Source organism: Mirounga angustirostris, unplaced genomic scaffold (genome assembly GCF_029215605.1).
Source record: "Mirounga angustirostris isolate CCGP_5_RB_7025 unplaced genomic scaffold, mMirAng1.0.hap1 SCAF_2, whole genome shotgun sequence".
Taxonomy (NCBI): Eukaryota; Metazoa; Chordata; class Mammalia; order Carnivora; family Phocidae; genus Mirounga; species Mirounga angustirostris.
This window is the reverse complement of record NW_026991710.1, coordinates 86,394,609-86,411,569: the sequence shown is the minus strand read 5'-3', so window position 1 is coordinate 86,411,569 and position 16,961 is coordinate 86,394,609. Positions and strand designations below refer to the sequence as shown.

Here is a 16,961-nt window from a genome sequence, read left to right as displayed (position 1 = left end):
CCATGCTCCATCCCTCATCCCTACTTTGGTTTTCTCCACTATACTTGCCACCATCTGTTTTAATTTATGTTTGTTTATTAATTTATTAGTTATTGTCTGACTCTTCCTCTCTCCCACTGGAAAGTAAACCCCATAAGGGCAGGACTTTGTTTTGTACTGAACTGTAACCCCAGAGCTGGGAACGGTGCCAGTTACAATATCAGGTACTTAATACATGCACATATATATGAATCATATATCCTTGTACCTATACTCTAATTCCTTACAGGAAAATCCCTGAAAAGGCCTTGATTAAAAAGGAGGAGAATGATTAACTTATGAACACTTCAAGTGTTACCTTACATTCAGGTTAATTTCTATGTTGAATTTTACTTGGCTAAATAATCTGAAGTTTAATTGAGCTCTCAATGTGGGGGGGGGGGGGGGAGAAACACATTTTTTTTCTTCCAGATCTTTGATCATCTTTGAATCAAATTAAGTGCTTTGCTCCTAAACTGCTGAAAACCTATTGCTCACAGTTCCATAAGAATCCAAGAAAGAACCTATAGAAATTTCAAAGTGGCAGAAACTGTGATCTTCCTTTTCCCCATATTTTGGAATACAGTTTTCTTGGCCAAATGGAGGGACTCTGGGTGTCCCTCTGCTGACACTGGAAACACGAATCTGATGCTACCTTCCACCACCGCAAACCCAGGCCTCAAGGAAAAGGGCCCATCCCTCCACCCTCACTGCGGCAGATACTATCACTTGGATGATTTGATTTCATGGTGCTGGTGATCTTATTTAGGATATGGTTGGGGGGCACCCTCCAAGTTGCACTTACCTGTTTATTTCTCAAGGGCTGAACCACTTCCCTAATGCACAGCTCGAGATCATTGAGGTAGTCTTTTTCCGTCTGTATCAGCTCCTTGATGATTTTCAAACGCTTTGCCATCATTCTCTGCATCTGATGCTCCTCCTGAGTTAGGGTCTCAGTGGCAGAAGCCCCGGCCTGTGGAGTCATCTTTTCTGTTAAATAAAAACATGCGTGTACAAGTAAGACATTCTGCTGTGGTTTCTTGTTCCATCATTACAAACACTGTTGGATTGCTGTTAGCAAGGAAAAAGGCAAAGAGTGTCTTCAGCGTATGTTCTTAGGAAGAAATGTGTGGTAGTTTGCCCTAAGGTTGGAATCCTATGAAACTATGAGCAACAAGGGACATGAGAATAGATACTTCTGACAAGTCAGTTGAATGACACTTGATTGTCAAGGCTTGTTTTTAAAATATCCCTTTGTTACTATATTTAGCTATAAACCTGGTCTTCAGGCTGGAGATAAAAATGTATTAAAATCAGTTCAGAAATTCTTCTGGATACATTGGCTTTTAAATCAAGGGATAATTTTTAATTAATAAATGGAACGCCTTCCCATTTTGCCCCTATTATTAAAAATAATTGCCCTTCTTCACTCATATGTGGAATATAAGAAACAGTGCAGAGGATCATAGGGGAAGGGAGGGAAAACTGAGTGGGAAGTCTTCAAGGAAGAAGAAACCATGAGAGACTCCTAACTCTAGGAAACAAACTGAGGGTTGCTGGAGGGGAGGTATGTGGGGGATGGGGTAACCGGGTGATAAGCATTAAGGAGGGCACGTGATGTGATGAGCACTGGGTGTTATACGCAACTGATGAATCATTGAACACTACATCTGAAACTAATGATGTACTATATGCTGGCTAATTGAATTTAAGTTAAAAAAAATAATTGCCCTTCATTCTTAGTGAGTAATACGCAAGGCTCAATGAAATGGAAAACAATTGCACGTGAGTGGGATTTTTCTTTCAGTTTACAATCTGAATCCATGAGGATTGAATACATGTCAACCAGGATTTTTCATGGCCCATCTTCAATATCATGCATATTTTGTTATTTCGGAATTCCTGAACTGCCAAACAGAAAATTTCAATTTAAAAAAATCACAGTGCTGAGGAGATCCTGAGATAAATGAGAAGCCTCACACACAGCCAAGGTTTTATATAAAGTATAATGTGAGAAAGCTAAATATCTTCAAGAATGAGCTTCCCACAGCAATGTAAAATTTTGGAAGCTACAAACTAGGTCACAGATGAAATCAGAACAGTGATAGATAGTAGGTCAGTGTGCGTGTGTGTGTGTAAATGAATTTTCTTCAAGCTTAAAGTCACCGCAAACTTCATGTTCATCTTAGGGTCTGCCGTAGCAGAAGTAATTTTATTTCCTTTAAAGCTAATGTGATTCTAGTAACTGATAGGTGAGACATCTTCAATGCTGACACCACCTCCTGAGAATGTAGAGCTTTACAAAAGGGCTTATAAAGAGTCGGTATGGGAAAAAAAAGTACACAGGTCACAGGGTATGGAAATGGAAATAAAGAGAGGATATTCTCTCAGCTGACTCCAGAAACAAGGCTAAGACAACTGGAGAATTGTTATAGTAGGGGGTTCAACATAATGGCTCAACATAAAGAGACTGCTCCTAGAGTGTGAAGAGACACTTCAGAAGTAATGAGTACCCCTCTCTCCCTGGCTGCTCATGCCAGGAGTTCAGGCAGAGGTTCCATAATCAAACATCTGTGGAGGATGCTGTGAAGCTATTTCCAGCGTTAGTTTGAAAGGTGCCCTAGATGGGTCTTTAAGCAATCCTGACTTGCAGGTGTATATGCTTCCAGACCATTTGCCCAGTAACTATTCTTCCTTCGCCAGGAAAGAAGATGGATTTGACAAATGGCATCTGAGAGCACACAGTTTTATGAGGCTTGAGACAAAGAAATAATCTATGTAAGTTCTATAAGAAGAGAAAATCTCTGCAAGGAGAGAGAAGGAATGCATGAGGTGGTCTGTGGCTTTCATATCTTGAGTTATGTTTTGAGATGTTATGAGAATTTTGGGATGCTTGCAAATATTTTTATTGGAAAGTAGAAGAAGCCTGCCTCTTAGCACCCCAAATTCGAAAGGAAAAGTTACAGTGAAGCATCTTTCCTGTGAATTATTTTGGATCTAAAAGAGGAAGGCAGGTCACTGAGGAGGAGAGATGCAGTGAGCAGGTTGTATATACAACTTGACCTTTGTGAGCCTACTTGACAGGGCAGAGGGGGGAACGATGGGGGTTCAATAGGGGTTCTTTTCTCCTGAGACATATGAATTAGCTCATAGAAAGAAACCTCACTAGTAGAGAGCTGACAAACCAGTTCAGATAGTATCCAGTAATTACCTAACACCTTGAAAATAAAAGGGACCCTGTTGAAAAACTGTTTTGACTGATACCTGCTTTTCCAAGTTCTAAAATTTTGTGCCTTATAAAATAATCTGTCAATGATTTGGGGGCCTAGCAAGGAGAAAGGAGTTTTTCCTAAGCATTGGCAAAGAAATATCCTTAAAATACATTCTCAGGTTCCTGTTAGTTCTGAATTCCAGGACTCAATTACTGTATCAATTCAACATATTTCACAGACTTTCCAGTTACTGCACTTTAAATGTCCAACATCAGATTTTATCAATTAAAAGCTGCTTAGATTTTCTAGTGTGGCTCCACAATGTGTTCAGAACCAAGTTAGGGGTCACAGTGGTGGAAATCAAGTGTCAGTCAAGATATTCCTCTTCAGAAACTTCTCCCTTCAGGTATAAAAGTCTTCTCAGAGAATTTGAAGTTGAGCAACCTTTTGAGATCCCTTTGTTTGCTCTTTTGATGCAAATTTACTGCAGAAACAAAGGCCTGTCTTGCATCGTTTCATGGTCAGATCTCTAAACACGTCCCATATTTGCCTTTCTTAAAGCAACAAACTCTTCACAATGCACTATGGGCACAAGTTTTATTTTTATAAGATCCTTCTCTACCTTTAAAACTTGCATCTTTTAGTTATACCATGTTTTATAAAATTATTTGTAACACATGATTATTACTAACGTAGATCCCCCATATCAGCAGTCAGCTATAATAACCTTTTCTTTCTAGATACAGCAACAGAGGAGCTAAGTATTTAGGAAAAAAGGAAAAATAGAGTTTTAGAAATAAATATTTTCTAGTAGCATAAACTACAAGACTATGTCAAAATTAAAGTGAGACAGGCCCAAAGGCTATTTAGATGGTTTTAATCAAAATATGTCACTGAGGAGGCACCTGGGTGGCTCAGTTGGTTAAGCGCCTACCTTGGGCTCAGGTCATGATCCTGAGGTCCTGGGATGGAGCCCCACATCGGGCTCCCTGCTCAGTGGGGAGCCTGTCCCCCCACTCTTGCTTATGCTCTCTTTCTCTCAAATAAATAAATAAAATCTAAAAAAAAAAAAAATATGCCACTGTGCATGAAACGGTTGTGTGTAAATGGCATGCCTTTTTTATCCTCTATTTCTTTCACTCTCAAGCTTCATTTTTCCAGCAGTGATCATCAATTTTCACTATTCTAGGCACAGATTTCATTGGTAACATATGTGGAAATTCCTGACAGAGGAAGTTTATATAAAAGGAGGTGGCTGCAGTTTGGGGAAAGAATAATCAGACTTAGTATCAGCTCTGCCACTCTTAGCAGCAAGAACATGGTGGACAAGTTAGTTATCCTCACGGGGTCTCAGTTTTCTCATCTGTAGAATAGGAATAAAAACCATCATAGAATTATCAGGAAGACTGAACTAAATGAGCAGCTGTATGTGGAAGCTCCTTGGGATCTTCAAAACAACCTAAGTATTTGTTATTTCTATAGACATTGGAATGCTAGGTTCCATTTCTCTACACTCTCAGACTTTTTCACCACCTTGGGCAAATAACTATCTCATTATCTTATAGTTATCAACTTGTCAAGAAAAAGGCATGATTCTGAAGTATGGGGACAGATGAGAGAGAAGTGGAGAAAAAATAGGGGTGCTGCTCTTGGGGGAAATTGAGAATCAAGCGGGGGTTTGGAATCCTGAGCAGCTTCCCTGGGTTGGGTGTATGTATGGGGAGAACCTTGGTTTTTAGGGAGATGAAAAGGCTGATCCTTTTTGAATGAAAATTGAATGATCCAAAGGTAAGAACATAGTTGGGGAGGTCTGAAGACAATCTGCAATGATAACCCAGTTTTGCTTAGAGTTCATGTGTGCCCTTTCTGCTTTGTTGCTGTTGCTACTGTTACTGCTCCTTTGGGGTGGATTTTAATTTTTTTTATTTTTGTAAAGATTGTATTTAATTTATTTGAGAGAGAGAGAGTACAAGCAGGGGGAGGGGCAGAGAAAGAGGGAGAGGGAGAAGCAAACTCTCTGCTGAGTATGGAGCCCGATGCGGGGCTCGATTCCAGGACCCTGAGATCATGACTCAAGCAGAAGGCAGACGCTTAATGGACTGAGCCACCCAGACGCCCCTTTGGGATGGATTTTAAAAAGAGGTAATTGCTTTATTTTTTTTATATGATAAAATAATACATACTGTAGGAATTAAGTACCCAGACTGTGGACTAGACTTTCTGGGTGTAAACAGCACCTCTAATATTTATTAAATCTGTGGCCTTGGACAAGTTATTTAACTCTTTTTGTGTCAACTTCCTTATCTGTAAATTAAGGGTAACCTTAATAAAACCTTATAAAGTGATTATGAAGATAAAATGAATTAATGTTTGCTCAATACAACAGTACCTGGCAATATTTAATATTGTAGATATTGTGTATATGTTTGCTATAATTATTAAATGTAATCCTTATTTATTATCTGTAATATAATTTTCACTGTATTATTAGCTGTATTCCTGTTTAGGGTATAACTTTTCCCAAATATTTCCATGTACATTTCCATAATTTCCATATTTCCATGTACATACAAACATAAATAGTTATGCTTTTTTCGGTTTTTGTTTTGTAATAATGGACTCATATGTATATTCTTCTGCAAATTGCTTTTTCAACTGTAACAGTATTTAGTGACTATCTTTTCTTAAGTATATATATATACTTAAGTATATATATATATCTTTATTCTTGATAATAGCAGAATACTTGTCAGGCACTGCCATTTGCCTGCCCAATAGCTAATCTCTTGTTTGTCTTTCATAAATTGAATGCTGAATAAATAAAAATGCTTACTTGTTAGATTCTTTTTCAATCTATGGTCCACTTATGGCCAATGAGATGTAAGCAGAAATCTCTGAGAGGGGCTCTCAGGACTTGGGACAAAGAAAACTTGGCTGGGATACCTTTCCTTTCATCCTGTACACCTCATGGTTCTTGCCTTCTTTGTCCTGTCTGGAATGTGGACATGAGTCCTGAAGATGCACTAGCTATGCTGGGACCATGGCATGATCACCATGGGGATTAAGACCTACGCACAATGGATGATGATGTGGAAAGATATGAAGAGTATTCCTACTCCTAGACTTTTTGCCTGAGATACGTAAGTCTCTATGTGCTAAGCCACATTTTCCTATTGCTTTTAGGAAAGTACCTTCCTATCTGATAGGGATTTTTGTATCTGGAAGTACAAATGCTGTAAGTAACATAGCCTAAAATACGAAACTGGCCAAATAGGGGAGGAAGGATCTTAGGAAGACATTTTGCAGTCTGGAGACTGGCAGGTAATCATTGATATTCAACAGCAAAATATTTGGTAAATCTATATCTCTGCATACCCAGGCATGTAATTAGGGGAGATGGTAGAAAAAAATGTTGGCATGTACTGATTATTTCTTGCTACTTTCGGCACAATCGTACAAATGAGATATGAACTCAGACCACAGCTAGTCGATCTATAAGGAGAGATAGAAGAATAAAAAACCTAAAGAAGATATTCTGCTGGTGGCTCCTAATCTAAATAGACTGAGAGTGCCAATTGCATTGAAAATACCAACTGCTTCCATTCTCAAAGTGAATCTTCCCAAACTAGCAGTTCAAGATTTCCTGTGCCAAAGTAGCTTTGTAACCCAACACAAGGAGTCCGTCACTTGGTGAGTGTAATTCCTAAGACCTGACCGAGGTTGCTTTCAGGAAAGGAGAGTTTTCTACTTGCAGCAAGCAAGGAGATCACAGGGGATGGCTCCCAAACAGTGTCTCCTGGAACAGCAGGCTTGGCTTGGTTATATTGAGCTGTTCTCATCTTGTGGTTACCAGGAAGCTCGACAAGCTGCTGTTTTCACCTTGCCATCTCCTGCTTCAGCTTTTTCGGGATGTTCTGCAGGTATAACTGAACCAACAGGGTTAAGGCAATAGGTTCAAAGTTTCCATGGCAGGACAAATGACCGCTGTTCTTGCTGACAGCTTAAGCTTCGCTAACGAAACAAACATGGGATTGTCCGTTGGATTTTTTCCATCTACTTTTTAGTCTTTGTTCAGTGTTTTGGTTTCTAGTACGGGCCATAAAAATCACACTTGGAAGGTGGGTATAGGGTTGGACGCAAGTTTTCAATGAGATAAACGTTAAAAATAAGCCAGTGAAGAGAAGATATAGATGACTATGGAAGAAAGGCAGGCCACGCCATCTCACAGACCACAAAAAGGCAATCCCAGCTTGCCTGATGGAGAGTCAGAGACTTTGGAAAATGCCAGATAAAACATTTAAGGATTCATTTAAAATTAAATTTAAAAATTCGTTTAAAAATAAAATTTTAAATTCATTTAAAAATACTCCCAGTGAATGGATAAGCCTTCAAAAATGTGTAAGAAATCTTCTGAGGGCAAGAGCAAACTTTAAGCACAGTCCTGGGAGTTCAGTGAGGCTAAAGCCACCAAACCACCTGGAGGCATCTATAGATGCTGGTGGGCTAAGAAGATGAGAACTTGTATGTCGGTGATGAGGAGGCAGGACATGTGGAACTGGGATCTGGGCAAGGTCTGAACAGCACGGAGCCTGATTAGAGAGACAGCATAAAGTCAGGAGCAGAAAGGAGACACACTTAGGAAAAGGTGAACTAGTACAAATAATCCTCAAAGGGAGAGACCTCAATAGAAATCATCTGTCTCAGCCATGGTTCTGGTAGTGATAGAAAAAAAAAAGCAGGATGGGTGGGATTCCTCAATTACTTGTGGACATTGGTTGGCTCTCATCTGAATTTGGGGCTTGGATTCACTGAATGTTTAATAATAATTAAGAGCCTATTATGAGCCTCAAAGTGTCCTAGGGACTGGGATACAGCAGTTTAAAAAACATCAAAAAACAAATCCCTTTCCTCATGGAGGTTAAAGTCTAGTTATTTAATATATGATTTTATTTATTGTACTAAAAGGTGATAAGTAGTATGGAGAACAAAGCAATGAGGTCCGCTAGGAAGTGCTTAAAAGGTGTGCAGTTTTATTTTATTTTATTTTATTTTTTAAAGATTTTATTTACTTATTTGACAGACACAGAGCGAGAGAGAGAGCACAAGCAGGGGGAGCAGCAGAGGCAGAGGCAGAAGCAGGCTCCCCTCTGAGCAGGGGGAGCCCGATGCAGGACTCGATCCCAGGACCCTGGGATCATGACCTGAGCCGAAGGCAGTCGCTTAACCCGACTGAGCCACCCAGGGGCCCCTATTTTATTTTTTATTTTATTTTATTTATTTATTTGAGAGAGAGAGAGAGAGCATGAACAGGGTGGAGGGGCAGAGGGAGAGGGAGAAGCAGACTCCCTGCCGAGCAGGGAGCCCGATGCGGGACTCGATCCCAGGACTCAGATCATCATGACCTGGGCCGTAGGCAGACACTTAACCAACTGAGCCACCCAGGCACCCAAAAGGTGTGCAATTTTAAATAAGATAGTGGGGAAGGTCTCAAATTAAGCAGGTTTAAAAGGTGAGAGACAGTCCTGCAGTTATCTTGGGTATATAGTTTTCAGCAGAGGAATCAGCCGGTGGGGAGTTTTCAGGTGAGGATGTGTATGGCCTGTTCAAGAATCAAGAAGGAGGCCAGTGTGGTATGGACAGGTGGGTTCGGTGGTAGAGGAAAAGAAGGTAAGCAAATTGGAGGAGTGGGCACCTTGGCAGAGACTATGGTGAATAGTAAGCATTTTAAACATTTAAACGTCTTCCTAGTGTTGCAGAAAAGATAAAGGTATTGACAAAATTTAGATGGTTTTCAATTAAGCATGCATGTTAAAATTTTAAGGCCATCTCTTAAAATCATGGCAACAGCATGTACATTTTCATCTATTTGCATAGATGCAAAAATGTAATGAGAAAAAAAAAAGCAATTCAAAAGAAGAAAAGAGAAAACGGAAAGAGAGGAACAAATGCAAGATGGTAGAGCCAAATATGTGAGTAATTGTAGTGAATCAAATGGCCAGAATACCAAACTGGGTTGAAAAAAAACAAGCCGCTATGTGTTGCTTACAAGAGAGAGCAAATAAACACATAGAGAGTTTGAAAGTTAAAAGTAAAAAAAAAAGTTACAAGCCAATACTAATTAAAAGAAAGATGGTGAGGGCGCCTGGGTGGCTCAGTTGGTTAAGCGACTGCCTTCAGCTCAGGTCATGATCCTGGAGTCCCTGGATCGAGTCCCGCATCGGGCTCCCTGCTCGGCAGGGAGTCTGCTTCTCCCTCTGACCCTCCTCCCTCTCATGCTCTCTGTCTCTCATTCTCTCTGTCTCAAATAAATAAATAAAATCTTTTTAAAAAAAAAAAAGAAAGATGGTGAAGCTCTTTTTATACCTGACAAAATAAACTTGAAGGCAAAAGTAAAAGTGAGCACTATATAATGATGAATTTTTCTTCCTGATTGTATCTTCCTGAGATGAACATTAATTTTGTGTGTACTAAATCACATGGTTTCAAAACGTGATGCAAAAAGTAAAAGAGTTGCAAGAAGAATTTGACAGATCATCGGTAATGGTTTTATAAACACATTTCAGTAACAGGCCAGTTAGGATAGAAAAAAATTTCTGTTCAATAATCAGAGATTTCACATTCTTTTTTTTTTAAGATTAACTTTTTTAAAATTTAAGTTCAATTAATTAACATATAATGTATTGTTTCAGGGGTACACATTCGTTTTAAGAACATACACAACCTTTATGAAAATACACCATATTCTAGGCCATAAATTCCAAAGACTCAGTACTTAAGAACCACAACCACAATAAAGCAATTAAGTTAGAAATAAATAACCAAAAAGAATTTAAGTCTTATTTGTTTTGAAATTAAATAAAAAACTCCTAAGTAACTGATAGGCCATAGAAGAAATCATAAAAATAAACAGAAGATATTTATTTCAAAAGATAAGAAAAATATTACATGCATGTGTAATGTAGCTAAAGGATTGCTTACAGAAAGTGTGTAGCCTTAAATTCATTTTTAGAAAAGAAGCAAGACTGCAAATTAATGATTTAAGAATTTAGGGGAGGAGAATACAGTAAATCAAAAGAAAATACAAGAAAGAAAATTAAGAACAAAACAATCAAATTGAACTTCAACTCAGGTCTCACATAATTCCCACAGATATTTTGCAAGGAATATGAGATCACACGTGAAAAAAAATCCTAAAACGCACAAGGAGACAAGATGCCATGAGTCAGATATGGGGATAAAAATAGCACAGTTACACCCACAAAGCTTAAGATATTGGAGTTATTAGAGGTGTATTTTTTTAAAAGATTTTATTTATTTATTTGACAGAGAGAGACCGCGAGAGAGGGAACACAAGCAGGGGGAGTGGGAGAGGGAGAAGCAGGCTTCCTGCGGAGCAGGGAGCCCAATGCGGGGCTCGATCCCAGGACCCTGGGACCATGACCTGAGCCGAAGGCAGACGCTTAACAATTAAGCCACCCAGATGCCCTTATTAGAGATGTATTTTTAAAAGGTGTTTTTAATAGGTCTAAAGAAACAAAAAGTGGTTTGAAATTATAAGCAAGAAACAGGAAGCTATAAAAATGACCAAGTAGATTTTAAAAGAGTGAAATGTAGCTTTGAAAAATAAAATTTGTAATGAAAATTTTAAAACTCAGTGGAGTAAAAACCTCAATGAAAGGGTAAAATTGTAAATTATACAAAGCAAAATTGATGAATCAAGCGAAAGATGTTATAGGGAATGTAGCAGAGAGAAGCGACGTGATGTACAATGTGCAACACAGCAAAGGGGACACTGAGAATTGAACGAGAGCGTCTAACGAATGTTTCATTGGAGTTTCACAGAGTATAACAGAGAACATAAGGAAAAGGCAGTAATTCAAGTACAATTGCTAAGGACTTTTCAGAATTTTCGAAAGACATTAATCCTCAGAATCAGAAATTACAATGAATTCCAAACGAGATAGAACAAATTAGAAAATTACACCTAGACATAGTGTTTGAAACTTCAATACAGTGAGAATGAATAGAAGATCTTAAGAACAGGTAGTAAAAAAGGGCACATTTCCTAAGAAGGGACGGCGGGTAGGCTCACGGCTGCCTTCACAACAGCAACGACAGAGCCAGAGGATAGTAGAATAATACCTTCAGAAGGGGGAGAGAAACAAACTGACACCCTAGAACTGGATGCCTAGCAAATGTTTCTCAAAAATGATGGTAAAATAAACATATTTCAGAAAAGCAAGATCTTAGTTTGCCACCAAAATATCCTCATTAAAAATAATTCCAGAAGATGTACCTTGCTCAGAGAGCAAATGGTCCCAAATGGAAGCTTGAAATGCAGAAAGGAAGAGCATGGACATGAGGAGGGAAACATGCATCATATGGAAGATTAATCTAGGAAGGACACCTGAACTGGTGGAGAGAAATAAACAAATATAAAGTGAAACCCATGAACCTGACAAAATTTTCTAGTCCTAAAGTATTAAATTGCTTTTCACATCAAAAAGGAAACACATAAAGAAGAGCATACCTAAACATACTTTGGAGAAATTTCTAAACTCCAAGGATAAAGAGGAACTCTTACAAGCTTCTCGGATGAAAACGTTAGGAAGAGGCTAGGACTTGAATTAAATTTCTTATGTGAAACATTAGATGCTGGAAGATGTTGCAATAATGTGTAAAGAATTCTGAGAGAAAAAGCCTTTGATCTTGGCCCCCTTGCTATTTCTATTTTAGGACAAAAGACCATTGATTTCAAGTATAGGAGAACTTAGAAAGTAGCCACGCCTGTAATCTCTCTGAAGATGTTGCCTGAGGAAGAATTCCAGTTAAATAAAAATAGGATCCAAATGTCTCAGGAGAGTAGAAGACAAGATAGAAAAGAAGCCTGTTGTAGAGATTTGCTCTCTCCAAACTCCCGATGAAAACATTCAGCACATGAAAAGATCTTGCTTGAAAGTTTAGAAATCTCAGTGCTTAGAGGTTAAGAGCTCTCTGGAAGGAGCAGGGATGGGTAAATATTCACTATTAGGCCTACAGAAAAGGCAAGGGCTTGGAGGAGCTTAGAGCAAAGGCCAGAGATCTGCTATTCCTCCTGCCATCCAAGAGGGTCTGATGTAACTCAAGGGTGGGAGACAAAGGTGAATAATTAGAGCTGGTATTTTATTAAAGCAATTTTTTTTTTTTAAGATTTTATTTATTTGCGAGAGAGAGAATGAGAGACAGAGAGCATGAGAGGGAGGAGGGTCAGAGGGAGAAGCAGACTCCCTGCCGAGCAGGGAGCCCGATGCGGGACTCGATCCAGGAACTCCAGGATCATGACCTGAGCTGAAGGCAGTCGCTTAACCAACTGAGCCACCCAGGTGCCCAGAGCTGGTATTTTATTGAGGCAGAACAAATGCAAGAATAAAAGATAACTTCAGTAAGTATGAATGTAATGAAATAGTAAAGCACATGCAGATAGAAAAGACAGACATACACTAGGCCTTCTGAGTATATCCAAAATTTTCTCCCAAATCTAACGTTTATTATAGTAATTGAAAAAAAAAAGAAAGGAAAAAAGTTTCAATGTCAGAAGCAAGTCATGTTTCAAAATTCACAATGGTTTTGATTTGGGTTTGGAATGCAAGGCAACTCTTAAAATAAAAAAAGACTTTCTTAAAAAAAAAAAAGAAAAAGGCCTTATGGGAGTTTTAAAAAATCACATAGAAAGGAAAGCTTATAAAAATGAGGAGTTGAAGTATAAAAAGAGTAAATAGCATAACTGAATACATCTTTGTTCCAAATATGATCCCGGTGATGGAATGACCTCCCTAGTTAATTATATCCTTGTATCTCACAGGCTGTTGGGCTATACATCACGTGTGACCCACAGGACTAATGTACTTTAGCTGGGCTTCTCCTCTCATGCATCACATGTAAGCTGCATCAAATTTCCTGGCAAAAATGTTATTTCAAGGTAATGTGCATAATAAAAATGTTCTCTTGGTGTCACAACAATATTATTTCTCCTCTGACAGTATTGTTAGAATATCTACATTGATTAATACCTACCTGCCAATTCAAATAGGAACATATGTTGTGGATAAAAATAGTCAGGCATACCTTTTCACTCTTATAAAACATAAAGACTAAAGTGACTTCTTGGTGGAATTAATATAAAATGTCAAAAATATGACTGGAGAAGCAGGAGCTGCTCTTAAGACTGTGCTTTTTCTCTTAATGATTTTAATAATCATGTGTTCCTCTTGCAGAAGGATATATTTTTTCTCCTATTTCTTATTGGGGTAAAATGAACATAACTACAAAATTTACCATGTTAGCCATTTTAAGGGTCCAATTCGGCAGCATTAAGTCCATTCACGTTGTGCGAACATCGCTATCATCCATCTCCAGAACTTTCTCATTTTCCCAAACTGAAACTGCACACCCATTAAACACCTCCTCCCTCTGGCCTCTGGCAACCACCGCTCTCCTTTTTGCCTCTATGAATTTGGCTACTCTCTGTACCTCATGTAAGTGGGTTATTGCACTTAGTGTAATGTTTTCAAAGTTCATCCATGTTGTAACACATGTCAGAATTTCCTTCCTTTTTAAGGCTGAATAATGTTCCATTATGTGTATATACCACATTTTGTTAGTAGAAGTAAATATTATAAAAAATTATTTTTTATGTTAAAGCATGATACATTATTACCACAGTTATACTATTTATAATATATTGTGATAGCCCAAAATAGGAGCACCCATTATTAAGTACCTGTTATGTTCCCATTTATCCAAATAGATATCACCACTAATCTTCATCACAACGCTAAAAATGGGACCCTACTCTAATTTTACTTTTTTTATTTTTATTTTTTTTAAGATTTTTTATTTATTTATTTGAGACAGAGAGAATGAGAAAGAGAGAGCACATGAGAGGGGGGAGGGTCAGAGGCAGAAGCAGGCTCCCTGCCGAGCAGGGAGCCCGATGCGGGACTCGATCCAGGGACTCCAGGATCATGACCTGAGCCAAAGGCAGTCGCTTAACCGACTGAGCCACCCAGGCGCCCTACTCTAATTTTAAAGATGAGTAAACTGAACATGGCAAATGTAAGTGAAATTCATCCAGTGACTCCCAGAGGATGCAGAAGTGCTGGGATTTGAACCAGTTGTGCTTAGCTCTGAAGCCTGGGCTCCCCGCCCTCCACCTCCTGATCGCTTATGTTGCAATCAAGGTGCGTTGCGTGGTGTGTGGTGGAATGGTGCTGGACGGGCAGACATACAGCTCAGTACCGACCCTGCCATCCACCAGCTTGAGTGACCTTGGCCAAGTCCCTTGGCCTCACGAAATTGCTTCATCTGCAGGCAGGGAATAACAACTCTAGTGATAGTAGTGGTAATGCAGGCTAACATTTTTTGAGTACTCGCTTCGTACTACATACTGCGCTTGTCTTGTATTAGCTCTTCAAGCCTCGCCGAAACACTACAAGGTAGATTTTTAAATTCCCTTCCTCTTATTTACACACGAGGAAGCTGAAACACACAGAGGCTGAGGCCCAAGGTCACACACCGCAGTAAGTAGCTCCAACCTGAGACCGTCTGGCTCCTAGACCTGCATTTTAACCACTACTCGCTGCTGGGAAGTTGTGAGAATTGAGATAAAGCATCCAAATTGCTTAACTCAGCGTCTGACACACAGGAACCTCTCAAAAAATGCCAGTCATTATTATTATTTTTTTTTTTTTAAAGATTTTATTTATTTACTTGAGGCAGAGAGAATGAGAGACAGAGAGCATGGGAGGGAGGAGGGTCAGAGGGAGAAGCAGACTCCGTGCCATGCAGGGAGCCCGATGCGGGACACGATCCCGGGACTCCAGGATCATGACCTGAGCCGAAGGCAGTCGCTTAACCAACTGAGCCACCCAGGCGCCCGCCAGTCATTATTTTTATGACCATGATTTACTTGCCGTTTTTCTATATCTGGTTCTGGATAGCTGCACCTGCTTTTCCTCTTTTTTTTTCTTTTTTTTCTTTTTTTTCTTCTCTCTTGGAAGTGTTCCAGGGGTGGGAAGGGAGATTTAGCATCCATCAGGAAATTACCTTCCTTCGCTCTGGACCTGCTCTGGGAAAAAGCACCATACTGCAAAGACCTCAACCCAGTCAGTTCAGGACCAGGCCAAACGTGCACTCTTATTTCTTAGGCTGAATGCAAATGAGGTGGGGATATAGCCCTCGCATGCTGTTTGGCATAATATAAACCCACGAATTTTAAAAATCTGATTCTTTCCCATTTACCCTGAAGCTAAATCATCAATGCAAATGAGTTTCTGAGAAATTCACTGAAAATGGTGTGCTTCTCAGGAAAGTCGAAAGACCAAGAAGATGACTAAAATAGGATATACATCCTGCTAAAAAACACAAGTAATTAGTTTTAAAATCCTAGATCCTTATTTATTTGGATTAAGGTTCTTAGCTGATATTATTTATCGGTGACTAGCAATAAATAATCATGGATTTTGATTTCTGTAATTATGTTAAAATCTCACTTATCTCTTAATAAAGAGGATTTGGAGCTAATATTTTCATACACCAAGTTTAAGGTCGTGCCCAAAGCCTTAACACCAGCCCCCACCAGCACCCCCATACCCCCAAGACCAGACTAGGCAGGCACACACACACCATTCAACACTTATTCACCGAGCAGCCTGCTAAGTCGCTTGACTATGGAGAACACAAGGATAATATAATGCAAGAACCTGACCCTGACTTGATTCATAATTTCATTACAACCATAAATGTGTTCACAGTTAAATATGAATAAAATTACCAGATTTTGAAGGTGTTAGCAATTTTATAAGCTCTATAGTTTTTAGAGTTCAACCTTGTATTTAATTTAGTAGCAATTTTTAAAATTACATATTATGTTTGAACTGGTACTGTGCTTTATGTTAGGAATATAATAGTAAATAAAATAACAGTCTTTTCTGTTAAGAAATGTAACTCTAGAAGTAAAGGTAGGTTATTAAAGTCACAGGCTAAATCCCATTCCCTCCCTAAAACATTCCAAATGACATCCAAGTGCTTCTCCACTTAATGATTAGGTTGTATGTTTTTCAAGAATTAGTGGTGTGCAGCCACAACACTGATTCCATTATACTTCTTACTGTAATTACATTAATTTAATTAAACTTAAATCAATTGATGAAATATGAGAGTAAGAGTATGTGTGTTTCCATGAAAACTACTTAAAGGCTTTGAAATGATTTGATAAAGTCACATTGCCAAAATATTGCTGCTCTATTAGCAGTTGAATGTGACAACTGTAAAAGATTTAAGAGAAAACTACTCTAGAAAAATTGTGCAAACAAATCACATTGTAATTTTAAAAAATCAGTACTTAAAAACTTGCATGCAAATATGATTACAATAAACTGACCCGTACTGAGTGTAGCACAGCCCAGACAGAGTTCAGGCCTGCCGGAGAAGTGACACAAATGAACTCAGAAATTTTCAGACTACTCAAGAAGAAGGGAAAGTGTCCTGAGCAAAGGGAGTAGTATCCAAAGGCTTGGCAGCAGCAGCAGATTTGAAAAAAGCTTAGTGTGACTGAAGGGCAAACATCAGAGAATGTGGTGAGGGGATGAGTCTAGAAAAATTATCAGGAGACAGATCTTAAAAGCTTAATTAAGGAATCTGGAATTTCTAAGGACTCCTAATTCTAAGATCAGATTCTCTTTGCAAGATCAC

General features: G+C 38.8%; 1 protein-coding gene across 1 annotated transcript in view; it reads right to left on the bottom strand.

The window, feature by feature from the left end:
* The window catches only part of ARHGEF38 (Rho guanine nucleotide exchange factor 38), a 135,070-nt gene that overhangs the window by 96,309 nt on the left and 21,800 nt on the right, over positions 1-16,961 (bottom strand). Inside the window, exon 4 of the mRNA XM_045881752.2 lies at positions 824-1,008. Within this exon, the coding sequence (XP_045737708.2) occupies positions 824-1,008 (185 nt within the window). The remainder of the gene's footprint in view (positions 1-823; positions 1,009-16,961) is intronic.